The 27,723-nt window shown below is 39.6% G+C and overlaps 1 protein-coding gene across 4 annotated transcripts in view; it reads left to right on the top strand.

Moving 5' to 3' along the window:
- Positions 1–27,723, top strand: part of EXOC2 (exocyst complex component 2) — a 188,565-nt gene that overhangs the window by 102,832 nt on the left and 58,010 nt on the right. For all 4 annotated transcript variants that reach the window (XR_012157344.2, XM_073332187.2, XM_073332185.2 and 1 more), the window contains exons 14-22: positions 1,357–1,425; positions 2,165–2,322; positions 5,820–5,941; positions 16,073–16,134; positions 19,156–19,236; positions 20,481–20,540; positions 21,547–21,608; positions 22,890–22,956; positions 25,480–25,596. Coding sequence is in view for 3 of the 4 variants with exons in the window: in XM_073332187.2 (XP_073188288.1) it covers positions 1,357–1,425; positions 2,165–2,322; positions 5,820–5,941; positions 16,073–16,134; positions 19,156–19,236; positions 20,481–20,540; positions 21,547–21,608; positions 22,890–22,956; positions 25,480–25,596 (798 nt within the window). In the remaining variant the exon portion in view is untranslated. The remainder of the gene's footprint in view (positions 1–1,356; positions 1,426–2,164; positions 2,323–5,819; positions 5,942–16,072; positions 16,135–19,155; positions 19,237–20,480; positions 20,541–21,546; positions 21,609–22,889; positions 22,957–25,479; positions 25,597–27,723) is intronic.

Here is a 27,723-nt window from a genome sequence, read left to right as displayed (position 1 = left end):
TTTAAGGGAGCAATCAAAACTGTTTTAAAACTTTAGTAATATTTTAAAAGGTACCTACAGCATAGACAAGTTTATTCAATATGATTGATTTTTTTATCAGAAAAAAAGCATAAAAGAACATATGAGCTTCATCAGTAATATGCAGGAATTGTTCTAATTAATATAAGATAATACAGTTCAGAATAATAAAGGAAAACAGAGAATTTAAAAACTCTAAAGTGTTTTTGATTAAAAGCTACTTTCTATTTAAATTTCTTGTTGGTAATTTTATGTTAACTACAAAATTTATTTGGCATTCATAAAAATAATCTGAAGAACTTCTAACAAATGATGAATTATTAAAAAAAACACCATGAAACTTATTTAGTCATTTAAAAAAATATAGTGATTATATACTGCTTTGAGGACAGTATTAAGAGTATCTTTTCCAAACTACAGTTCTGCTAATATATCTTTTGTCCAGTAGGTGTCACAGTGCATACGTTAAATTAGCAAATGTTCTTAGCTATATAATTCCACCTACTTTTCTAATCCAATCTTTTAAACAGCTTTTTCTGTTAAACTTACTTTGTGTTATGGCACACTTCACACACAAATATATAATTATTACTTGCATTTGAAAACTGCTAACAGTAAGAGCACTGTTTAAGCCATATTCTTTTCTTCACGCAACTGTAACCGAAGTTGCTAGTGCAGATGTGCTTTCGTGCTTCTAAATTTTCAGAGACGTGAATTGTCCAGCAAGATGATGATAAATCTTCGTAGTAAGTCCATTACAGATGATTTAGTTCTTCACTGTGGAGAATAATGGCCTCTGTCTTCTGAAACAAAGTACTAAACCAAAAGAAAAAGGGGAACACACAGTACTTCTACACTATCCATCATTATAAAGAATGTATTTTATTTTAGACCCAAATTTTCCTCCAGGCACCTCTCACCTACTGGGGACTTGAAGATTCTTTTCCTGCAGACTTACTGCAGGATTAAGCCATGGATTTTAGAGCTCTTTTAACAATGTTAATGCAAAATCATAATAGGAAAATATTGCTTGTCTTCAATGAAGCTTATACTTCTTACATTGTTATTTTACTTCCATCTTTTATTTTAGGTTCTTATGGCATATTGTGCCCCACACTTAAACACTAGCAGCTTAATAGCTACTATAAGTAAATACTTGTTGACTTGTGGAGAATTTGCTTGTAGATGTGACTTGAGTTAGCATCTTTTATCCCATTGTAAACTCACTAATCACTTTTGACCCCTTCACCTTGATACACAGTTTTTAGAATGGTTTTAAAATTGAAAGTCATGGTTACGAGACACTGATACTTTTCAATTGTTTCTCATTTTTACAAGACTGCTGAAAAATCTGGTCAAATGGAAAGATCAAAGAAGAACGCTAGGCAAAGACAAAATGATTTCAAGGTAAGCTTGGTGTGCAGACTTATTTTCATTTAGGTGGTCCTTCAAATTAAGACACCTGAAGAAGGCTTAATTTTCAAATAGTGGTGAACGTTGACCCTGTAATAATCAGGCTTTTTTAAGCTGTTTTAAATTCGGCACCCAAAAAACAATAGTCGCTTAAAAAAAAAAAAGCCCTGATCCTTGCTCCACAAGAGACTACAATCTAAGTAAAAGGCAGATATCTTGTACTGGCAAGTATGCTTACACATCACTGGCCATTTAAGAACCTGCCGTCACATCTGAAGCCTCTACACACGATCACACTTTGGCTGTGGTGGGCCCTACATCTTGGAACTCACTTTCTTTATATCCAACCCCCGAAATCCATTTTATTTTTATCCCTCCTTTTAAAAAAAAAAAAATCTTAAATCTTTCTTATTTTTCAGTTGTTTTTTGCAGTGAGCCTTATTAGCCCTATGTTTATTGCCTTCCCTTTCCTAATTTGGACCCTGTTGTTTGTGTTTATGTAAAAGTGATTTTTTTGTTTTATATATTGTATTTGTTTTAATTATGTTGTACAGTGCTGTAGTGCTTTGTTTTGTAGATGTTTACTATGTAAGTAAAATTATATTCCTTAGTGAAATTTGAAATGTACGCCTGTCATTTCAGACTAGATTATGTGATGAATATGTAACTGGTTAAAAATATTGATGCAGTTTCTATGTATTTATTTTTGTGGTGTTCTTTTATGCTGTGACAGAAAATGATTCAGGAGGTGATGCAGTCCCTGGCAAAACTGATCCGTGGAGCTTTGCTTCCATTCAGCCTCAGAGAAGGAGAGTTGAGACAGTATGGTGGCTGGGAGATGAAATCTGAACTCTCTGGACAGTGGCTAACACATGTCATCCAGACTGTAAGGTAACTGGGGCTATTGTTCTGTATGGTATGAGTCTTTAGTATGTATAATATAGTCTAAACTGTGCTTTTTTTTTTTTTTTTTTTTTGCACATTCAACTGAAAGATCATTAATGTTGCAAAGTAAAGGACACAAAAGTTAGGAAATGTCAAAATTAACATTGCCTGTGCAAGATTAATTCAGCCTACTTGTGCATATGTGCTTTATGATACAGTCTATAATTACATGATTGCTTGCTATATTTTTTCCTCAGGACTCTTGTCTCAGTGCACAGGATGGACAGTGCTCTGTAGATGAATCAGGGTTGTGTAGTGAATGAGGCTGTTGTCTGTAGGACCTCTTTTTCAATTGTTTTAGAAGTTGAAAGGTTCATAGTAAATGAGGTAGGAGATTGAAGAAAGAGAAGGGATGGCCTCATAAATAGGGCAACTGAGTGTCATCTTGGAGAATTAGATTCTGTCCTTGCCTCCTCTTAAATTCTGATATAGTGTTGGGCTAAAACCGGTAGAAAAACACTTCAACCTCTCTGGCCACTCAGTAACAGACTTAAAGGTGGCAATTTTGCAACAGAAAAGCTTCAAAAACAGACTCCAACGAGAAACTGCTGAGCTTGAATTAATATGCAACTAGATACCATTAACTTGGGTTTGAATAGAGACTGGGAGTGACTGGGTCATTACACATATTGAATCTATTTCCCCATGTTAAGTATCCTCACACCTTCTTGTCAACTGTCTAAATGGGCCATCTTGATTATCACTAAATTTTTTTTCTCCTGCTGATAATAGCTCATCTTAATTAATTAGCCTCTTACTCCACTTTTTCATGTTCTCTGTATGTGTATATATATATCTCCTTACTATATGTTCCATTCTATGCATCCAATGAAGTGGGCTGTCGCCCACGAAAGCTTATGCTCAAATAAATTGGTTCGTCTCTAAGGTGCCACAAGTACTTCTTTTTAATGTTGGGCTAGTCACTTAAACCAGAGTTTTCACAGATGACCACTGCTTGTATTCCTCATTTCCTAGATGGTTAAGTGAACTAATGATGGCTTATAATCAACTAATTAAGCGGTCGTGCTAGGCAGACAATAGCAGTGGTGTGAACAAAGTTGTTGATAGTTACCAGATGACATTCCAGAATCTCAGGGCAGTGATAGTAGCACATAGAATGATGAAAGTTTGAAGATTTGTGCGCATCCCCTTCTGATGGCTGCTCTCAGTGCCTGCATTCTGCTCAGAAAGAGGAGCAGGAAAGATGATGGCTTTGCAACCCCACAAAAGTCCTTGTTGTTGGTGGAGGGTTATCAAGTGCCCACACTTGGAGCCTGGTTCCTGCTGCTAGCTATTTCTGATACTTCTGCCCTGCTCAAGATCAGGGGTAGGGAGAATGGCAGTGACTCCATTTGCCTGGTTCTTGCCCAATACGGAAGCATTAAGGAGATGCAGCCAGTGTAGCAAGTTTAAAACAAATAAAAGGAAGTATTTCTTCACACAGGGCACAATCAACCTGTGGAACTCATTGCCAGGGGATGTTGTGAAGCCCAAAACTATAACTGGGTAAAAAAAGAAATTGGATAAATTCATGGATGATAGTAATGCAAAGTAATGCACATTGGAAAACATGATCCCAACTATAAATATAAAATGATGGAGTCTAAATTAGCTGTTACCACTCGAGAAAGAGATCTTGGAGTCATCGTGGATAGTTCTCTGAAAACATCCACTCCATGTGAAGTAGCAGTCAATAAAGCAAACAGAATGTTGGGAATCATTTAGAAAGGGATAGACGATAAGACAGAAAATATCATATTGCCTCTATATAAATCCATAGTACGCCCACATCGTGAATACTGCCTGCAGATCTGGTCGCTCCATCTCAAAAAAGATACATTGGAATTGGAAAAGGTTCCGAAAAGGGCAACAAAAATTATTAGGGGTATGGAACAGCTGCTGTAAGAGGAGAGATTAATAATAGTGGGACTTTTCAGCTTGGAAAAGAGACGACTAAGGGGGGATATGACTGAGGTCTATAAAATCGTGACTGGTGTGGAGAAAGTAAATAAGGAAGTGTTATTTACTCCTCATAAGAACTAGGGGCCACCAAATGAAATTAATAGGCAGCAGGTTTAAAACAAACAAAAGGAAATATTTTTTCACACAACGCACAGTCAACCTGTGGGACTCCTTGCCAAAGGATGTTGTGAAGGCCAAGACTATAACAGGGTTCAAAAAAGAACTAGATAAATTTCTGGAGGCTATTAGCCAGAATGGGCAGGGATGGTGTCCCTAGCCTCTGATTGCCAGAAGTTGGGATTGGGTGACAGAGGATGGATCACTTGATGATTACCTTTTCTGTTCATTCCCTATGGGGCACGTGGCATTGGCCAATTTTGCAAGACAGGACACTGGGCTAGATGGACCTTTGGTCTGACTCAGTATGGCCATTCTTATAGATGCATCAATGGTGATAAACAAAAATAGCCATGGGTGCAACCCCATGCTCTGGGTGTCTCTGAGCCTCTGATTGCCAGAATCTTGGACTGGAGAACAGTGGATGGATAATTGATAATTGCCCTGTTCTGTTAATTCCTTTTGAAGCATCTGGTATTGGCCACTGTCGGAAGACAAGATATCAGGCTAGATGGACCATTGGTCTGACTGAGGATGGCCATTCTTATGTTCTTAACTCTTCTCCGGTCTTCCTTTGTGTCCCTGTGTAAAGGTTGGGCACAATTACAGCCCTCCAGTTAAGATGGCAAATGCTGCCTCTTACAAGTATATAGGGTGCTACAATCCTCATAGGGAGAATAAGGCATGACCCCACCCCCTTCCACACCAGTCAGTGGTGCTGGGCTGGTGGAAATTAAGTGGGTTGGGTGAGTCCATGCTGTACTGTCGTTAGAGGTGGCACAGTAACTGTGTTCCCCACTGGCACTGAAACCATTATGCCCTGCTAGGGTGGTATATCTACACGTTACCTTTACTCCAGGCTCTGTTGCTATTTATTTTATCTATTTATATTATGGTCACACCTAGGAGTGCCGATCATGGACCAAAACACCATTGTGTGATGTGCTGTACAAACACAGAACAAAAGGACAGTCCTTGCCCCCAAAGAGCCTTAAATCTAAGTATAAAAGAAGAGACAACAGATGGATACAGACAGGTGGAGAATTACAAAGAAACGACAAGACAGTATTGGTCACTGTGATATGCAGTGGTATTGGCACATCAGTGGCCTAAACTTTGTCAAGTTTATACAGTACAACAGTGAAGCTCTACATTGATATGGGTTCAACAAATGAATGAACTAGACAGTAAAACATATCTATGGTATTATGGATGATCACACAGTTTAAAAAGCTTACTGTTGAAGAGACTAATAGTATACATAAGCAAAAGAAACTCCTAAGTAATTTCGTGATATTTAGCAGTATTGTCTAGAAAACTGTAGGTTTAAACCTAACCTTCATTTTATTTTATTTTCCTTCCAGGCTTAGTTATGAGTCCCTTACTGCACTTGAAATACCAAATGATATGCTTCATATCATCCAGGATCTTATTTTGGATCTTCGAGTACGTTGTATAATGGTCACCTTACAACACACAGCTGAAGGTAATAAAAAAAAAAAAAAGAAATGTGCAGACCTACATGCATATGGTTAGGATTTTTTATTTTCTCTTTGGTTAAATCAGACTGTGTTCTAGAATTGATCATGTTCACTTTAGGTAGTTGAATGAATAATAAGGTCACCTGTAATTCACAGAATCACAACGTACAAGACCTATTAGGTTATTCTATCATTTCCCTGACAATACTTGCCTGACAATACTGTTCCCTGTATTATTAGCCTTTTCTCCTCCCCCCAACCCACGCTTTAATATAAGGCAGCCACTTTTTTCACTAGGTTACAGTCTTTTTTTTCAAACCAGACAAGCTTTAATTTATTTGTGCTTTTTGCCATGACACAGCTATTCCATGCAATGAATCATCATTATTGCTACTCTGTTCTGTAACAGCTTGGATATTCTCAAGCTTGGATATTTTTTTCTAAGTGAGCAAATCTTAAAAACATTACACAATATTTTAGTTACAGTTTTATCAGGGATACTCATTGTCTGTCTCTAGAGTCCTGTTTAGCACTTTGGGGTCGTGAATTCATAGATTTTTAAGGCCAAAAGAGACCATTAGTTCATCTAGTCTAACCTGTGTAATACAGGTCATAGAATTTCAATGAGTTACCCCTGTATTTAAGCTCAATAACTTGTTTGACTAAAGCATGTTTTCCAGAAAGAAATCCAATCTTGGTCTGAAGATTTCAAGAGATGATGCATTGGCAATATCCCTTGTTAGTTTGTTCCAATAGTTAATCATCCTCACTGTTTAGAAATATGGCACAATTTTTTTTTAATTTAAATTCGTCTGGCTTTTAACTTCCAGATACGGTTTTTGTTATGCCTTACTCCACGAGATTAAAGAGCCCTTTATTACTCAGTGTTTTCTTCCTCTTCAAGTCTCTTCTTGACCCTTTTTATAAGTTAAACACATTGAGCTCCTTCAGTCTCTCACTGTAAGGCATTTTTTCCAGCCTTCAAATCACTTTTGTGTTCTTTTCTGCACCCTCTCCAATTTTTGACATCTTTTTTTAAATCTAGTCACCTTGACTGGATGCATTATTCCTGTATTGGTATCACCAACACTATATACAGAGGTAAAATCATTTTCTTTCTCATACTCACTACTTCCCTGTTTATGCATCCAGCGATCGCATTATCCCTTTTGGCCAGAGCATCCCACTGGGAGCTCACATTCAGTTGTTCGCCCACTAAATCCTTATCAGTCACTGCTTTCCAGGATACAGTCCTACATTCTACAGGTATGAACTGCATTCTTTGGTCCTAGATGTATAACCTTGCATTTGGGTTGATTCAAACACATTTGGGTTGAATGGGCCCTACTTACTGAGCAACCCAGATCACTCTGTATGACTCCCCTCTCCTCATCAGTATTTACCGCTCTGTCAGTCTCTGTCATCTGCAGATTTTGTTTACTTCCAGATTACTCATAAAATGTTGAATAGCATCAGACCCAAAACAGATCATTGCCGAACCCCACCAGAAATTCCCCTATTCAGTGATGACAACTTTGACAACTTCTTCAGTTAGCCAGTTCTTAATCCATTTATCATGTGCTTCACCAGTATTGAATAGTGCTAATTTTTTAAATGCAAATGTCAGATGGTGCTAAATCAAATGCCTTATAAAAGCATAAGTATATTAGGCACCTATGCAGTTATGTTTATCAACCAAACATGTCATCTCATAAAAAAATGAAATTTGGTTTGTTTGACAAGATCTGTTTTCCATAAAGCCATGTATATTGGCATAGTTATAGTCCCATCCTTTAATTCTTTATTGATTGACTCCCACAGTCATTTTTCCTTTATATTGCCTGCGATTGATCTGAGGCTAGTGAGCCTTATAATTACCTCGGTCATACCTTTTGTCCTTTTTTGAATATTGGCACTCATCCAGTCCTCCGGAATTTTCCCAGTTTTTCAAGATGTATTAAAAATTAGCATCAGTGGGCTAGAGATCTCTTTCCCCAACTTTTTCTCTCACATGGGGCTCATGGTGTCCACTGGTTTGATCAAACTTATTTTATTCTGTGATGGGCAGAATGCTAGACAATGTAATGATGCTCATGCTGTCTGATATATGCAAAGCAATGCAGGGAGCATGGAGCAAACAAACTGGAGCAAGCAGGGTCTCTTTCTGTTCCTCTAAACAACCTTATTTCTATTTGATTATCACCCTATGCCCCACTTCTTCTTCACGTGCTTACTCATATCAATTCCAGTTAGGTGGCACCGCACCTCATCTCGGCACCGCTCTACCCCGTGGCACCACTCCCCCGCATGGCACCGGTCCTGCTCGCAGCACTGCTCCCGATCCCGCTCCAGACACCAGTCCCCGCTTTGGCACCGCTCTACATCGTGGCACTGCTCCCCACCAAGGTGAAGCTCTACGTCGTGGCACTGCTCGAGCTCCCAGAACCGCTCCACATCTCACCGTCATTCCCTGCAGCGGCACCACCCTGCACTGCGCCACCTGTCACCATCTGGACCTCGCTACCCTTCGCGGCACCCATCCCATCCGTTGGAGGAGGAGGCGGCCTCCTGGGTGCAGTCTCGCACCACTCCCTGTTGGCCGTCACGCTCCAGATCGCCCTCCCTCAGATCAGGCGGGGCATCGGAAGCACCCAGATCAGGGCCAGGGAGCCTTAGGCAGGATGCTTTAGTGCCCCATTGGCAGCCCCAGTGGCAATTTTGGACCCCTTGGGCATACCATTAGGCCCAAGGTGCCTCTCCTGGCGTACCTCCGCTGTCCCGTTCAGGGTCTCACCTCCTTGAGGCAACCCTCAGCCGCCCACCTCAGGACCCATCACAAAATCCAGATCCATCCCCGCCCCCGGTGGAGGCTACACCCGGTGTTCGGGAGGACCCAGTTCCAGAGGATCAAGAGGCTGTAACTGTCCTGCTGGTGGTTTCTTCCTCCTCATCCCTTGACGAAGCGGTGGCGGGTACCTCCACATCTGGACCACCACCCAGGGCCCTGCAGGAACTCCTCCAAAGGGTGGCCATGAATATGAACTCGGGTGGCCTTACCCATGCTAAAGACCATCCAGTCTAATGCCAAGACTGTTTGGCAAACGCCTGCGTCCATTCCCCCTACGGCTAAAGTGGCTGAACGAAAATACTTCGTTCCCACTAAAGGGTATGAGTATCTCTTCACCCACCCTTCCCCATGCTCCCTTGTGGTGGAGGCGGTGAATGAGAAAGAGAGGCAGGGTCAGCAAGGCCCTGCACCCAAATCAAGAGACGCTAAATGCCTTGATATGTTTGGAAGAAAAGTTTATTCTTCAGTTTATTCTCAGGATTACTAATTCTCAGGATTACTAATCAACTCGCGATCCTGAGCAGGTATAATTATAACTTGTGGTCTGCAATTCTGAAGTTCAAAGAGCTTCTTCCATCTGAGTCATGAGCGGAATTGGGGGCCATTGACGGAGAGGGCAGAGCTGTAGCCCGGACTTCCCTCCAGGGCTCTTCAGATGCCGTGGACTCAGTAGCGCATACTCTGGCTTCTGGTATCGCAAAGAGGCGCAACGCCTGGCTCCAATCCTCTGGTCTCCCTCCGGAGGGTCAGCAAACAATTCAGGACCTTCCGTTCGATGGCCAGGGCCTGTTTGCTGAATGACTACATAGCCTGAAGGGCTCCCGGAACACAATTAAGTCCCTCCACACGCATACTCCAGCGACCTTAAGGAAGCCCTTTAAACAGCAGTCCACCCAGCAGCGGTGTTTCCCCCCTAGGCCCAGACAGGACTTCTCCCGTAGGAGAAACATATATAGTCGGAATAGGCCATCGCGCCCTCCTCCTGGGCAGGGACAGGGGCAATCCAAGCAACCCCTCTTCCCCCCACCCCTTCTGGCCCTAAGCACCCCTTTTGAAGGTGCGCACAAGGACAGATTACTAGTCCACAACCCGGCTAGTTAAGCTCCCTTCCTGAACCATCTATCCCGCTTCTAGCATGCATGGTCCCTTATTACATCAAACTGGTGGGTGCTCCGCACGGTAGAGGCAGGATATTCTATCCACTTCTGCTCCTTCACACCTTCCCATCCCCCTGGCCCGTTCCTCTTCAGGGACCCCTCTCATGAGCAACTTCTCATCCAAGAGGTTCAGACCTTCCTCGCTCTAGGAGCGGTGGAGGAGGTTCCCCAGGAGCTCAAAGGCAAGGGTTTCTACTCCCGTTACTTCCTCATCCCCAAAGCAAAGTGGGGCCTCAGGCCCATTCTGGACCTAAGGGAGCTCAACAAGTTCATCGTCAGCTTGAAGTTCCGCATGGTCTCCCTGAGCACAATCAACCTTTCCCTGGATCCGGGAGACTGGTACGCTGCCCTCAATATGAAGGACGCCTATTTCCATCTGTCTATCACCCCGTCTCACAGACGGTTCCTCCACTTCGTGGTGAACAAGGTGCATTATCCGTTCACAGCCCTCCCATTCAGGCTGTGCTCAGTTCCTCACGTCTTCACCAAATGCATGGCAGGCGTGGCAGCCTTTCTTTGCCGCCACTATGTGCATGTCTACCCTTACCTGGATAACTGGCTCCTTCGAGGCTGCTCTCGCCAGCAGGTGGAATCACAGGTGCAAATGGTCAGAGAAACATTCGAACACTTAAGTATCATTCTCAACGTCAGCAAATCCGTCCTCACCCCAACTCAAAGAATAGAGTTCATCGGGGTAGTCCTGGATGCGAACCAAGCAAGAGTATTCCTTCCAGAGACACGGCACCTGGCCCTCTCGCAGATAATAACGGCCTTTGCAGCTTTCCCACCACCACGGCGAGGCAGTGTCTCAGGCTGCTGGGTCATATGGCTTGCTGCACTTACGTGGTTCAACATGCCAGGCTACAACTCAGGCCTCTGCAAGTGTGGCTCGTGTCTGTGTACCGCCCGGGTCGCGACAGTCTGGACATGGTGCTGACAGTCCCAAGGCACACCCTTGATTCCCTGTTGTTAGGTGAGAAAAGTTACACATGAAGCAGTTATGCCAACTGAACCAAAGTCGGGCCAAGAAAGGCTGCTGGGAAAGTCTCTGAAAGTAGAATGAAGGAATACTTGTTTAAGTTACAGAGAGTGAGAAAAAAGGGGAGGCCTGCATTCCTGCATTTTTGTATGAGATGTTCTGGGAGCTGTCTTGCTGAGATACGGAGGCACTGTTTTCCACTCCTTGTTTTTGTGTTATGTCTGTTCTTAACTCCTTGTCTCCTGGTTGACACCCATACCGATAAGAAAGTTAGTGAAGCATTATGATTTGCTAAAAGTTATCTACAATAAGGGGGTAGAAGTGCATGCATAATAGAGAAAGAGGATTTTAACTAACATAAGGGCGGGGGACTGCTTTATGAATAAATCTGTGACGCGACAGTACTGTCTATAAAAAACTATTAGTTTTACTTAGAGGCTGCTGGTTCTCTTTGGAGACGGGCTGCTCTCTATTGTTGTGTGCACTCTTCAATAAAGAGCTTTGCGTTTGGACCTTGCTGGTATTGCCTGTCTCTCTCCAGTCAGACAACGAACCGTGCCGTCTGGGGTTCGAGTCCTCAACACTGTGTTGGTGGCTAGATCCCCGCATGGTAGGCGCCGGGGTTCCTTTCCACCCTCCCTAGCCCACTTTGACTCTGGTAATGGACACATCTGCGCTGGGCTGGGGAGCTCATCTCAGGAGCCTGATGACTCAGGGCTTGTGGCAGGTAGAGGAGCTGGCTTTGCATATCAACATCAAAGAACTCGGGGCGATCTGCCTCACCTGCCAAGCGTTTCTGTCCCGCTTGCAGGGCCACTGTGTAGCGGTCCTGACGGACAATACCACGGCCATGTTTTATATAAACAGGCAAGGTGGAGCCTGATTGTCTCCTCTCTGTCAGGAAGCCCTCCTCCTGTGGGAATTTTGTCTAGCCCACTCCATCCTTCTCCAGGCTTCATACCTGCTGGGCATTCAAAACGTGCTGGTGGACAGCTTGAGCAGATGGTTCCTCATGCACATGTGATCTATTCGTCCGGACATCATCCACTCCATCTTCCGCAGGGGGTTTCCCCGAATCGACCTGCTCACCACACGGGCCAACAGGAAGTCCCCAAACTTCTGCTCCTTCACGGGCCACAGCCCAGACTTGATCACAGATGCATTCATGATTCCATGGTCCGGTCAACTGCTATACGCCTTCCCACCATTTCCGCTCATCCACAAGGTGCTCCTCAAGGTCCACAGGGACAAAGCAGACGTAATACTGGTGGCTCCAGCTTGGCCTCGACGGTGATCATACCCCACCCTCATGGACCTATAGGTCCACTTACCGATACGGCTATCTCTCACTTCCAACCTCATCTCACAGAATCACGGTCACCTTCTTCACCTGGACCTTCAGTCGCTCCACCACATGGCCTGGAGGATCCGTGGTTGAACCAGGCAGAGCTCGCCTGTTCGGACCCTGTGAGGCGGGTGCTTCTGGAGAGCCGCAAGCTGTCTACTAGGGCCACATACAGAGCAAAATGGAAGAGGTTCTCTATCTGATGTGCCCAAAGGCAGGTGCCCCCACTCCAGGCTCCCATTCCTTGTATCCTGGATTATCTTCTGTACCTGAAGGACCAGCACCTGGCATTTGGTTCTCTCAAGGTCCACCTCGCGGCCATCTTGGCATTTCACCTGGGCGTTTCCAGGCACTCGGTGTTCACGCACCCCATCGTGGAACATTTCCTAACAGGTTTGGAGAAGATACATCCCCCGATGAAGCCCCCTGTTCTGACCTGGGACCTCAACCTAGTCCTCTCCCGCCTCACGGGATCTCCCTTCAAGCCACGAGCTTCCTGTTGGCTCCTCTGCGTCTCTTGGAAGGTTGCTTTTCTGGTGGCTATCACCTCGGCACGACGCGTGTCTAAACTGCAGGCCCTCACGTCTGAACCTCCGTACACTATCTTTCATAAGAATAAGGTGCAACTTAGTCCTCACCCAGCCTTCCTTCCTAAAGTGGTGTCCCACTTCCATGTTAGCCAGGACATCTTTCTGCCAGTTTTCTACCTAAAACCACGTCAGCCCCCACAAACAGCAGCTGCACTCGCTGGACGTCAGGAGGGCGCTCGCTTTCTGTATTGACTGCACAAAGCCGTTCCGCAAGACAACCCAGTTGTTTGTTGCCTTGGCAGAGCGGATGAAAGGTTTGCCAGTCTCATCCCAGTGGATCTCCTCCTGGATCATGGTTTGTATCCACACTTGTTATGACTCGGCTTAGGCCTCGTCGACAGCCTTCTTGGCCCATGTACCTCTCCAGGAAATCTGCAGGGCTGCCGCATGGTCTTCAATGCATACTTTCACATCGCACTACGCCATCGTCCACCAATCTTGGAACAATGCAGCCTTCAGCAGCGCAGTACTTTGGTCAGCGATACCTTGACTCTGACCCCACCTGCAAGGTAAGGCTTGGAAGTCACCTAACTAGAATTGGTATGAGCAAGCACTCGAAGAAGAAAAAAACAGTCACTCTCCGTTTTTGTAACTGTTGTTATTCGAGATGTGTTGCTCATATCTATTCCATTCCCCCACACCTTTCCCCTCTGTCGGAGTTGCCGGCAAGAAGGAACTGAAGGGGGGTCAGGCCAGCAGGGTCGTATATAGAGCGCCATATCGGCTCCACTCCAGGGGCCTCCACAGACAGCCTGATGGGTACCTGCTAGAGAAAAGTTTCCGACAGTCACGCACACAGCACGCGCAAACACCTAATTGGAATAGATATGAGCAACACATCTCGAAGAACAATAGTTGCAAAAAGGGTGAGTAACCATTTTTTCACCAAGATACTTAAGCCTAACTTTAGGAACATGAGTAATCCTATGTGAGAAGTGAGTGGAACTACTCACTTGCTTAAAGTTAGGCATGTGCTTCAGTGCTTTACTGAATCTGGACCTCTCTGAAAAGAACAGCAATAATCATATCTGATATTTATACTGTATAATCTTTTCCATTTTCAGAATATTTTTCAAATATTGATGATCATTTACGGCCCTTAACTAACTCTTGATTTCTCATGCTACATTCACATTGTTGCCCTTATTTGTTAGCTCACACTAACTGTCCATTTAGTGCCCATGAAATCCAACTAGAACACTTCCCTTGTCATGCATTCATTGATTATTCCTTCATATTCTTGTAAAAAGAAAACCAATCCTATTTATTCGATGTAATGGCTTTAATCTATTTGTTTTTCTAATCATCAGCCCTGTAAACTCAACCTGGGGTCTGAGAATCAAGCTGGTTTCTTCTTTCTCATGCATCATCACTGGCAATAGAGGTCATGCAAACTAAATTATGCTAATGCCAAATTAGACAGTGAGGTTTGTACAAGTGTAATTGACTGGAATTTAATAAACAATTCTTTTGAAGGTGCACAAGAAGCAATGTAATTCAGTTCCCTCTTTTGCAATATGCATTAAAAAGACCTATTTCTATTTCATGCCAATCATAATTTTATTCCACTGATGCATCTGCATTAAAGAAAGAACATTAACTACAACACTGAAATTTTCTTGCTTGATTATGCTGTGCCTCGTCTTTGTGTGAATAATTTTTAGTTTATTCATCTTCGTGGACGAAAGTGCTTTTACAGTGCTGCTTAATTTTCTATTCTATAATTTAAAAAATTTAATTTTTTTGGACAGAATGTGTCCACATGGTACAGTGGTAATGGGGTTCTCTTCTTATATAAGCTGTGTCATAGCACTAAGCTGTACATTATTTTGTTATTGACCTGCAAACAAAATTTCAGCGGTAAATGCAATTTAAACAGTAATCTAATGGTTTAAAAAATTCAGTTTTGAAGATAATTTTACCTTGTATTGCAGCTCTTATTTTCAGGGATACAGCCTGTGGTTATTTTACAAATAGATTTTTGCTGGAATGAGGTTTTGTCAAACTGGAAATGACTGTGGGATGCTTATTGTCGTTCTGTGGGATGCTTATTGTCGTTCAACGATAAACGTGTTCAATTTACAAGTAAATGGAAGAGGGTTTTTCTAGTTGACAGCCTTGTAAACTCAGCCTGGGACCTGATAGTCAAGCTGGTTTCTTTCCTTCTTATGCATCATCACTGGCAATAAAGGTCATGCAAACTAAATTATGCTAATGCCAAATAAGGCAGTGAGGCTTGTACAAGTGTAACTGACTGGAATTTAGTAATCAGTTCTTTTGATGATGAATAAGAAGGAATGTAATTCAGGTCCCACCTTTATATCTGAGTTGGAGCTGAAGGTCTGAAGGGAATAAACCATCAAAAACAAAATATAAAGTTGGCAGATTCTGGAGAAGATCTGTTGGTAACAAGTTGCTACTTTTGCATAGTATAGTGCTATGAATGTACTTCAAGATGCTTCTCTGCCATAATATCAATCAATCAATCAATCAAATCTACCAATTAATGATGACTAGGTTGAAGGGTAAATGGGGCAACCTGCAAATGCATATAAGTACCTAAACTGTACATAACTGATCGTTATACTCCTCTTCTTCCTCTCCCCTTTCCTACCCTTCTTATGTCACTTGCTTCTTATAAGCTCTCCAGAGCCTGGATGGATTTTTCATATATGTTTGAGCAACACCTAGCACAATGGAGTCCTGATCCTGATTGAAAACTCTCAAACCAAACATATTATAAATATTTAATGTAATTATGTGAGTCTTAATACTTGTCCTGATCTCCGATTAAGTTATGTACTTAATGGTTTGTTTTTTTTAACTGCATTGAGCAAGGAATAATAAAACAAACATGCATTTAAATTCCCAAATATAATGCCTATATTATGGGTGGGTACGCAGCCATGATATATCCATTTTTTTAAAACAGAGGATTGTAACAGTATTTCTTTAACCTCAGGCTTTCCAGTAAAAGGTGGGCTTTATGCAACTATTGCCATGCACCATACATTTTACTTCTGAAGGAGAAAGCAGCAGCAAACTATGTGTGTGTGCCATTCTTAGTCATTTGAAAAGTGGCTGAAATCTTTTAAGTATGGCCAATGTACTTGTATGCCTATTCATCACACTAAGGTGCCTGTGGTTTTCTCTCTTGTGAAGTTCAAGGAGTTTTTTATAATGAAACCTAGCATTTTAACACCTTTTCTTTTTACAGATGTGAAGAGGTTAGCTGAAAAGGAAGACTGGGTGATTGATAATGAAGGCTTAACATCTCTGGTGGGTACACTTTGTGTGTTTCCGGGCACCCATTTTTTGTGCATGTGGTGTAAACATGACTTGTGTAAATTTCATTTTTCTTTTCATTAATGTTAAAAGTTTTGCAGCATAGTATACATTTACTTATATTTACACATGTGTGCATATGTATTTATAAAAGAATTAAATTATGGTACAAAATAAAACTAATCAGTTCCCATCTAAAGTGAGTTAGAATTTAGATGGAGGACAGATTATACTCCTAAGTGAATTCTTTCTGCCCTCTGTCTGCTCACTTTCTCAAATATTCATGGTGGTATAAATCCTATCACAAATTCAAAAGCTACTTTTTCTCTTCTTTCATCTTTTCCCTCTTTCAAGAGTTATTTTTCTGCTGGTGGATTTTCTTACATGTGTTAGTCAGCATAAGCACAGTCCAAAGTAGTTTTTTAAAAACTAGATAAATTTCAGCTTATAGATGGAGTTTTCAAAAGCAGTGTCTTCGGTCCCAGTGCTGCACAGCCATATGTGAATAATCTTTATTTATGTGAGTAGCAATTTATGTCAGTGGACTACTAACATGAGTAAGGATTACTCATGTGAGTAAAGCTTTGCTAGAGTCGGTCCTTTAATATGAGTAGAATGTAAAGAAGGACATGGAGAAGAGGCTAGTATGTATATAAATTGAGAGGGTTGGGGTGGGTTAATGTGTCCCCATAAAGTTTTTACTGACCTTCCTTAGTAAGGTTGTGTTGAGATTTTTTTAAAAAAAAGTTTCTTTTTTAGCTATGGATGTTCTGCTAAAATACAGAGGTTTTTTTCTCAGGTTGTGACAAGTTCGGTCCACGTCACAGTGCTTCATAACTTAGTGGGTTCGTTACCATGGAAGCTGGACTATAGTACATATAAAAAGTTGCTTTTCTGGTATAATGAGAAATTTAACTGAGAGCCAACTAATTTAGGAGGTTGCTCACAGACAAACAATAAATGACTTGAAACCATATTCAAATAAATTAGTGAGGTGCTTTCGGGAAAGAAATAGTAATGACTAATGGCTAAAAGATGACAAGCACATTGTAGGCATGACTTAAAAACAATCTGAGAAAGCAGAAATGGCTGTGGGAGGATTAAGATGTATTATATAAGACAGTACTCGGTAGGCCATCCGCCTGAAGTTGTGCTTGTTTGTTACTATAAATACATTTGAATTAAGTTGAGTAGGAGGGTGTGAAGCATTCCAGATATACATAATGTTGGAAGGAGTGTTGTCTGGTTATTAAAATAGAGTACTGGGAGTCCTGATTTCTGGGTTTCATTCTCAATTGCAACGTTCTCTGGTCATTTCAGTCCAGACCAGTGCCCCATTTCCTTCTTCCATCCAGATTTACATACATGGTCATTCTTTTGTAGAACTAATAATTCTAAAAAAAAAAAAAAAAAAAAAAAACCTTATTAGTGCTTCTTTACTGTGCTCCAAAGCTATCGCTACCCTAGGATTTTTTGCAAAAATTTCCCACCAGTTTAGCTCTGCCAGCAGCAGAAACAGTGGGAGGATTGCTAGTGTCTGTGGGTCTTTAGGGAGCTGCCACCATCTTAAGTATGGTGTCATCTAATCCTGCTCAGAGCATGACATGGTGCTTAAAATATTGGCAACTGCTAATGCCTTGTTTATATGAATAATCCCATTGTTGCCACCATTGGTGGATCTGAATCAGTTGTTGTAATGATAGGAAACCGTAGCAAAATTTCTGAGGGTAAACAAGGCCAGAGAGGGCCTTTGGAGACAGCTTAAGCTTAAACTATATGTATAAAATGCATGCAAGAAAATTAGTTATTAACATGCTTGATATTTATACAGCTGTTAAAACATGTTTTGGGATACTGTTGTCAGAAACCTACAGCCATGGGGTCTGTAATGCACAACGGTTAATGTACAGAGAAGCTTTATTATTTTCTTTGCAGGCAATAAAAATCTACATGAGAACAAAAATGAAAGGAGCAGCATTTTACTTTTCCACTGAAACCCTTTTTCTGCCAATTTAGCTCTCTTTCTCTGCTGTATGCCTTCAGGAGCTTTGTTCTAAAAATGAATAAATAGCATTTTAGCACAGTGCTTTAGATTTCAAATTGCTCTACAGACATGAATCAATCTTCATGACACATATGTGAGGTGGATAAGTGTTATCCTGATGTCCTAGGTTAGGGAAACGGAAGTGAAGTGACTTACCCTAAGCTACACAAAGGGTAAAGGGCAGAATGAGGAGTTGAACTTCGAAGTTTCTGGCTCCCATTTTTGAGCCAAATCAACTGGATTGCTGTCCCTTTTTCTAGGATGGAGATAGCTTTCTCACTTTCATGTTCCCCTCGGGAAACACAATTTCCCCCCAGTGCCATCAGGTGGTCTCAAACCAGAGTGGCACAATATCGAGCAAGAGAGGGGGATAAGGGGAGATTGGCTAACAGGGATAATGCTACCAATTCATTTGCATCTAGATTTATACATGAAGCAATTTCTGAATAGACAAGGTTGCCTGACTTCCAAACCAATCCACCACTAGTTGTTGTTGTTGATTTCATGATAGTGAAATCATAATGGTGAATTTGTGATGCCCTAGAATGACCCTATTAAATTTAAATCCTGGCCCTGTTAGTCAATAGGACTTCTGCTATTGACTACAATGGGGCCAGGATTTTACCCCCAGACTTTTCCTGAGTAGCCATCTGTGCAATCACAAACAAGGTATAAGAAGTTCACTGCAGGCTTAAGGCGAAGAAACCATGCAAGAACCCCTCATTCACATACTTACAAAGGAAATTGATCTGTGTAATTATTTTTGTTTGCTTCAGTATGAAAGTACATCATTAAAACAAGGGCTTTCTGTAGTATATGTATCATGAAATTTGTAGGGGGGGGTTTTCCATATTGGATCAGTAAAAAATGAGTATCTTCTCCATTACTGTAAAAAAAAATGTGTATATTAGTAGTTTGTATAGCATACATTGCACATTCATTTAGGAATTCAAAAATCTTTTTACTTTCAGCCATCCCAGTTTGAACAATGCATTGTGCATTCCTTGCAGTCACTCAAGAGTGTTCTGGACTGCAAACCTGGAGAAGCCAGTGTAAGTCTTGCTATGTACTTTTTTTTCTTTCCTTGTATGTAAATTGTTATTACATTTAAAAGCAATTACTGTATAAATATGTTTTCATTATGTATTATTAGTGTTTGTGAATAATACAGAGAGGCTGTTATAAAATGAATTAAGAAATTACTCAAGCTTCACAATATTTTTTCTGCTCTTTGACCAAAAAAAAAAGCCCTTGCAATATTCAGTCAGTTTTCAAATTGCACTCAGATTTGGGGGCAAAAAGTGAACTGTACTTAAATGTAATTTTTTTATATGAAAGGCTGTGACCTGTAGCTTTCAAATGGCAGCAGGTATGATCTTATGGTGTAGGTACCCTGGAGAGCCAGTTATAAATACATATCACAACTAGACTTTATTTGGGACATAACTCAACCCTTTGTTTTCCCTACTCCAGTATGCCACATGATAGCGTTATCCCCATTTGTTTACTGCCTTCGGGACCTGATTCCATTGACTTCAGAAAGACATAAGAGCATTCTTCAGCAGATGCTTAGCATCTCATAGGATTGGGTGCTGTTGCTCTCTCCTTCTTTGTCCCATGTACAACAAAGGTATCCTATTCCCCCAATGAGGGTTCCCCAGAAGAACCCAAAAGAGGATATTACTTCACAATTAATCCCTCCCCATGAGATGAATTTCACATGCTAACAAAGATGATCTTGAGAAGTCCCAAGAGCTTCTACTATCGCCCAGTTCTCTGTTTTCTCTTGAGCTTCACTAGGTTTCCCCCATCCTACACGTTGCTACAATCCTTTTTCTCCAAGTTTCTGTGACATACAGGATGAAGGAAATCTAGCTATTACTTTCCCTTCCACTCACTTATTCTTTCTCCCACCCTTTTTAGTTTCTGTGACATACAGGATGAAGGAAATCTAGCTATTACTTTCCCTTCCACTCACTTATTCTTTCTCCCACCCTTTTTTAATCACAGTTTCACTTTCATGGTATGGAGAACTGGAATTCCAGCTAGCATCACGTGCCAGTATTGTTCCCATCATTGTGTTTCCCCTTCACTATAGGATGCCCACACGCCCTATCCATTGTGTTTGTACATAGGATTTGTTCTACCAGCCACTCTTCATTCCCTGGGGAGTCTCACAAGAGCAGTGTATACAGAGAAACTAGCTTTGATATTTATAACTCTTCCCTTTCCTCACTTCCTTTGGAAGAAGGCCTTCTGAAGCTATTCCACTGAAGTTATATGGTTGTTCCTTCAGGTTTTCCAGCAACATAAAACACAGGAGGATGTGTGCCAGCTAAGCATTGGTATCATGCAGGTAATTTTAAACTGGAATTGGGGATCATAAATGAGTGATTAAGGGCTTATATTGTATTCATTGCTCCCCAAAAAGTAATAAAAGGTGATAAGATGTCAGATACTGTTTAATTCAGATCATCGAGACATAAGTGTTATCTTAACTTCAAATTACAGTAACTCTTAAGGGTAATGATGCTTAATGGTTCCTGGGGTTTCTAAGGCCCTAATTCATCAGAGAAACTAAACGCTTCAAGCATATACCTGATGCATTAGCTTAACTTCAAGCATTTTCTGGGTTATTAATTATATAGTAAAAGATTAACTTAAAATTTGGTTGCAAAGAGCACCGGTTTCTAATACGAAACTAAGGGCAAGCTCCTGAGCTGGAATAAATTGGCATAGTTCCGTTGCAGTCAGTGGAGCTATGCCAGTTTACAGCTGAGGATCTGGCCCTTAGTTTCATATTAGAAACCAGTGCTCTTTGCAACGAATTTTTGAGGTAATATTTTAAATGTATAACTAATAACTCAGAATTTTTTTTAAGATAATAAAGCAGCACCCATCAGTTTTAACAATTGTTTGTATTGTGTTATCAAGTGAAATCTCACAAATCAGACCAAAGAAATGATGCGTAGTGGTGCTTAAGAGATGTTTGCTTTGGGGACTCTGTTGAAGCACTTTAAAGCCATTAAAGATATGTTCCTTGTAAACCAGTGGACCCCCAGTCCTCTGATTTGGGAGGTCATTTAGCAAGATGACAGATAGTACAAAGAAATAGCACAGATCTTTTTTTCCACAGGAAAATAAAGGCTGACAAGATCATGAAAACATTGCCTGGCTTAATTTAAAATGCTACTGTTTTCAGTTTTTTGAGGTGTAAGAAAATTGGGGTATTTGTGATTATTCTGCTTAGATGAGCTGCAGTTAAAAATTCAGTTAAGAAAAATTAAAATATTTTGCAGGTTTTGTACCAGTAGTTCAGCTCTGATGGAAAATTCAGATTTTTTTTTATTATTATTTGATAGGTTTTTATTGATTGTCTGGAACAACTGAGCACCAAGCCTGATGGTGATGCAGATACCACACAGTAAGTAAAATAACACAGTTGGAATATTTGAAGTTGCAAATTTCAGCATAAAATTGTCTGGTTTTTACTACAAGGTTTTCCTCACCAGTATTCTTGAGGTATATGTAATAAATACCTTTTGTGAACAATTTTGGCTTTGACCAAAAATGCCATGGAGCCAAATAGAATGTTTTTATACCAAAAAAAATGAAATACAGATTTGAATAAGATAATAAAATATGATGAATATTAAAAAGTTATTTTCTTAGTAGCTATTGTAGTGCTTAATGAAAGCTAGCTTATTCAAAATCCCTCTGTTTGATTCCCAAAGAGAATCATCTTTCTAAAGGTTGTAACTGTTACACCAAACTAGCCCATTTTTTGTTCTAATGTTAGTATCTGTGCCTGGTGGTTTTTGTCACAGCTATAGCTTCCAAGCAGTTTATATGAAAGAAGTTGCCACTGCCATTGAATAACATCTACCAATGGGGAATGGTATTTTCCTTGCTTTGCCCTCTGTCTTTGGCATGTTCATAACTCCTATCAACATATCTACTAAATTGTTGACAATTTTGCTTTTATTCCATCAACCACTAATTTCAGAGCTCTGAGGAGTCATAAGAACCTCAATTTCTGTATCCTGAAAGACCACCTTTGTTTTTCTCTTTACTTGGTTTACCTTTATTTGGTGTATAAAAGTAGTAAACAGAAACTATTTTATTGTAAATCAAAGAAAGTGCAGAAAGGTGCGACTCCACCTTCCGCCCCGCCCCAACATGATTGCTGGAATGGCAGTACCTGTTCCCAAAGCTCTTGATCAGTTTGTGGGTGATTTAGAAAAGCTCTACAGCTCATTCTGCCTTCTGTTCCATGGTATGAGATGCTGTGACACAGCACTCCAACTTTTTCTATAGTCTTTTCAGCTGAACCCAGCACTACAGCCGGTCAGAACATTTTCGACTAAATATTTTTCATCAAAACCATATTGATTTTGATGAGATTTTTGACAAGAAGGTCTCTGAGGTCCAAGGTGGGCTGACTGACTCTCAGGGGGAGAGACCCAAATTGAAGACCAGATATTTTTTATTTAAAAAAATGGAATTTAAACCCAATTCAATTTTGCAAATATGTTTGAAAGGTTTTGGTTTTGTTCCATTTGGAACCTTGTTCTCATGTCAAAACCTCGAAAGTTGTTGAGAAATAGAAATGTTGTTCTCCAGCAAGCACGCATCATAGCTGATTTGTAAATGCTTAGAGTAAAAAGAATACTCTCCAATTCACTTTTTTTCAAAATATTTTCAGTCTTTCAGTTGACATTTCATCTCCTGATTTATTTGGAAGCATTCATGAAGACTCTAATTTATCTTCCGTAAGTGTGGCTTCTAGTTAAAATGTCTTATTGGGGTAAAATTAAATGTTGAATAAGGCTTTTATCTTTTACTGTGTGTCTTTTGTAATGCATTTGTGTTTTCCTAAGTCACTTTTTACAAAATAATATAAAACTTTACTAACTGCATGGTTATCAGAAAAGCTAATATAATGGTATCTCGAGCTTTGGATTGTTGGGTATTCAGCATATTTCCTACAGATTCTTACTCATGAATTTTATTTAAAAACATAACTGTTGCAGCCAGGTCCTCAATGGGTATAAACTGGTGTAGCTCTATTGACGTCAATGAAGGTAGCACTAATTTATACCAGTTCAGGGTCTGGCCCTTGATGTTTAGTTAAAACTCAAGTGCGAATATCTGTATCCGTCAGACAGGTAATTAAATTTCATTTATTTATTTTTAGAACATAGAGATAAATGTGTAAAATAATATAGTTTGCTTTGGTAAGTCATCTTCCTTATAGTAGAATGTGTTGTGGTGCATGAGAGACTAGAAAAAGTTGCTTTTCCATAAAATTCCTAATGTTGCATTTTTTTGTCCCAGTTATTTGAACTAATGCATTCCCAAAGAGTACATACCCCCAGCACAAGGGCTACTGAAACATATAAAGTTATGCCCCTCAAAGAATGAATTTGAAGCTCTTATTATGTTTTTAATAATCTATTTCCTGAAGAATTTAGAAACGTTTAAGGGCCCAACCTATATCCCTTACTTTCATGAGTAGTCTAACTGCAATTAGTAAGAAAAGACTTGTAGGATTAGACCCAGAGTTCTAAATTCTGAAATTTAATAATAATTTAGTCCTTATATCATTCTAATTCTCCAAGTACTGTGTGAATGTTAATTAACTTTTATCAACCTATTTTATTTTCCTATGTTGTTGAAGTCCGTGTAACGTTTTGAGGGTTTTTCCCTTCCAAACAAATGGTTCGGTGCTTTTTCAGCAAAAAAATCATTGCCAGTAACCCAATATTTTTGACCACCCATATGGCTTATACAATGGAAAAATAAATTTGGTTAAGAATTATTTTGAAGCTTCAAATGAGATATTAATAAACAAAAGTAGGAAAGAGTATTAATTTCTATATTTGGCACTTAAAAGAGTTTTAATCTGTAGATTTCAAAACACTACAAGTATCAATATACAAGTATCAATAAGGGTTATTATTCCCCATTTACAAATGGAGTAGCTGAGTATTATGGAGTAGAGAGTATTAAGTGACCAGCCTAGGATTTTTCATTGTATTTTGACTGTTTGTGTTGAATATTGTATATACAAATAATGGTAAATTAATTCAAGTAGTAGGCAGATTAATGGGTACACATTTATTACACGAGTCATTGTAGTTCATTACTGGTTGGTAAGACAGCTGGGAATTTATCAGGAATTGCAGATCTCATTCTTAATAAGATATTGACTTCCTTCACACCTCACTATGGTAATTTATCCTCAGAAAGGTTTCAGAGTAACAGCCGTGTTAGTCTGTATTCACAAAAAGATGTATCCGATGAAGTGAGCTGTAGCTCACGAAAGCTTATGCTCAAATAAATTGGTTAGTCTCTAAGGTGCCACAAGTACTCCTTTTCTTTTATCCTCAGAAAGTTTTCATTTTTAAAGCACTTTGCAAATGATCGTCCTGAACTCTCTTCTGAGGTAGGAAAGTATTTTCCAGGTAGGGAAACTGAGGAATTTAAGTGACTTGCACACAGTTGCACAAAAAGTCACCGCCAGAGCTGAGTTTATAATTTGGGAATTCCTGTCAACCAATTACCTCCTGAGAAAAACTAGATCTTGCCTCTCTCCCAGGTAACCTATTGTTGCACCAGTCTCATGGACCAACAGTCTTGATATAACCTAATTCAATATCTGTTTTGAACCATATTTGATTTTTAAAACAAAATAATTGGAGAGCAGAGATGACTTACAATGTTTCAAATTATATGCAGAAATGATTTTGAGTTCTGTAAGTCTTTGATTTAGTTTAATTTGGAGGATGGGAATGCATTTGTTTAATATCTGTTTTGCTTCCTTTGCTTGAGTGTTAAAACTGAATTCTTCAGCCAGTTTCATATGAAAGTGAAGATTTTGGTTTTATTTTATGGTGGTCATCATTTTTAACAGGTTACTAGAAAAAAACAGTAAAATGCAGAAACCACTTCTTGGAAAGCTGTTTGTGGCTTAATTTTTGGAATGGGAGCTGAATCACAGATCTGTATTAGTCACAATTATTCCAGTGAATACTTTCAGACAACAAAGCCCATAAGAAAAAGTGCCCTTATTGAATCATTGCATCCAGTTAACCAGTTCTTAGGATTTTGTTTACAAAACTATTTGTTAGCTATATTTTATTTATCAGCATGCTTATCATATGACTGTTGTCATTCAAGTGGACAAAACATTTTCCATGATCAAAATATGTATAAACATAATAATGCACAGTTATCCCTGATATTTCCTAATTACTGTTCATTTTTCTTCCTTAAAACATCTCTTGATTTAGGAGCAAAGGCTTTTAATTGTACTCAGTAATTGCTGCTATCTGGAACGTCATACTTTCATAAATATAGCTGAACACTTTGAGAAACATAGCTTCCAAGGAGTTGAAAAAATAACTCAAGTAAGCAAGAATATTAAAATGAAATTGCTACAGATCTATCATTACTTTGTGGGGGGGAGGTTTTTTTTCCCTTGTCACAGGTATTAAATTAAGAATTAGTACAATCAACCAGAATAAATATTATTTAACCCTCCTACAAGTGAATGGGATTTTAAGCATCAATTTAAAAAGCAATAATTATAATAATAATAATTAATATGTCTGTGTGTTTGTGTGTGGTTTAAATGAATAGTGTAGCAAATGTGAGCACTTGTTAAAGACTTGTATATTCATAGGCTATGTTTATCTGATTTCTGAGTAAAGCTTTTTAATGTCACTGTGTTTTCTTGATGCAAAGAATAAAAAGATCATAATCTCAAAATACATTTGATAGATTAAATAATCTAGTAATCTCTACCACTTGACAGCTCTTGTTCATAAACTAGATCAGGGATTTTTTTTTTTCAAAGAACGAAAATGTCAAGGTGGGCGGCAATAGATGTCTCATTTTCCTGCCTTTTTGTAATGATTAATCATTTTTTATGAGAAATGTTATGACTTAGAATCTTTATGGCCATATAGTTGGTTTATTTCCAGAAATGTTTGTTGTTTGAAAGTAAAATGTTATCTCTTCCAGTACAGAGTATTTCTCTACAAACTGATGCTTCTACTACACAATGAACTCTCATAGCTGTTCCAGTGAATGTGTTTGAACTTTTGTGGCTGGAATAATTTTGAATATCATTCAAATGGGGTTTGAAATTATTTGCATTGTTAGTATAGTATACAGAATTGCTCTAGATTTCTCCCTTCACGCTCAACTATACTGAAATGCTTAATAAAGTGCTGAGTTAGGTACTGGTAGTGTGGTGACTATGTAGGCAAATGAGGTGCCCATTATATATTCAGCAATTGATCCTGAACAGCCACATCAAAGTATTGTTCTTTTTTTAAAATTTTTATAAAGAACAAAATTCAAATATTGAAGTAACTGAACAATTTAAAATCTATATTAACCCTTTAATGACCATGGACAATGCAGTACTATATATACAGTACATGTATACAGTACTAGATGGTATATATAGTAGCAGATGGTATTCGCCCAAGTGTTTTGAAGGAACTCAGATGTGAAATTGCAGAACTGATAACTGTGGTATGTAACTCATTGCTTAAATCGGCCTCTGTAGCAGGTGACTGGAAGATAGCTAATGTAACACTGATATTTTAAAAAAGCTCTAGGAGTGATCCTGGCAATTACAGACCAGTAAGTGTAACTTCAGTACCAAGCAAACTGGCTAAAACTATAGTAAAGAACAGACTTATCAGACACAATGATGAACACAATATGATGGGGAAGAGTCAACACAGCTTTTGAAAAGGGAAATCCTGCCTCACAATCTATTAGAATTCTTTAAGGGCGGTCAACAACAATGTGTGGACAAAGGTGATCCAGTTGATGAAGTGTACTTGGACTTTCAGAAAACCTTTGGCAAGGTCCCACAGCAGAGATTCTTAAGTAAAGTAAGCAGTTGTGATAATAAGGAAGGCCCTCTTATGGGTCAGTAACTGGTTAAAAGTAGAAGAAAAAGGGTAGGATTAAATGATGAGTTTTTACAATGGAAAGAGGTATATATTGGGGTCCCCTGATGATCTGAACTGGGACCTGTGCTGTTCAATGTATTCATAAATGATCTCGAAAAGGGGGTAAACAAAGAGGTAGCAAAATTGTAGACAATACAAAATTACTGAAGACAATTAGTTCCAAAGCTGATTGTGAATATTTTCACAAAATTGGGTCACTGGGCAACAATATGGCAGATGAAATTTAATGTTGATAAGTGCAAAGTAATTCACTTTGGAAAAAATAATCCCAACTATTCATATAAAATTATGGGTTCTAAATTAGCGTTTACCATTCAAGAAAGAGTTCTTAGAATCATCATAGATAGTTCTCTGAAAACATTGGGTCGATGTGCACAGGAGTCAAAAAAGCGAACAGAATGTTAGGAAAGGGATGGATAATAAGAGAGAAAATATCACAATGCCACTATATAACTCCATTGTACACCCACACCTTGAATATTGTGTGCAGTTCTAGTTGTCTCATCTCAGAAAAGATATATTAGAATTGGAAAAGGTATAGAG

The sequence above is a fragment of the Lepidochelys kempii genome, chromosome 2 (assembly GCF_965140285.1).
Source record: "Lepidochelys kempii isolate rLepKem1 chromosome 2, rLepKem1.hap1, whole genome shotgun sequence".
NCBI classification, from domain to species: Eukaryota; Metazoa; Chordata; order Testudines; family Cheloniidae; genus Lepidochelys; species Lepidochelys kempii.
This window is presented reverse-complemented; position numbering and strand designations above follow the sequence as displayed.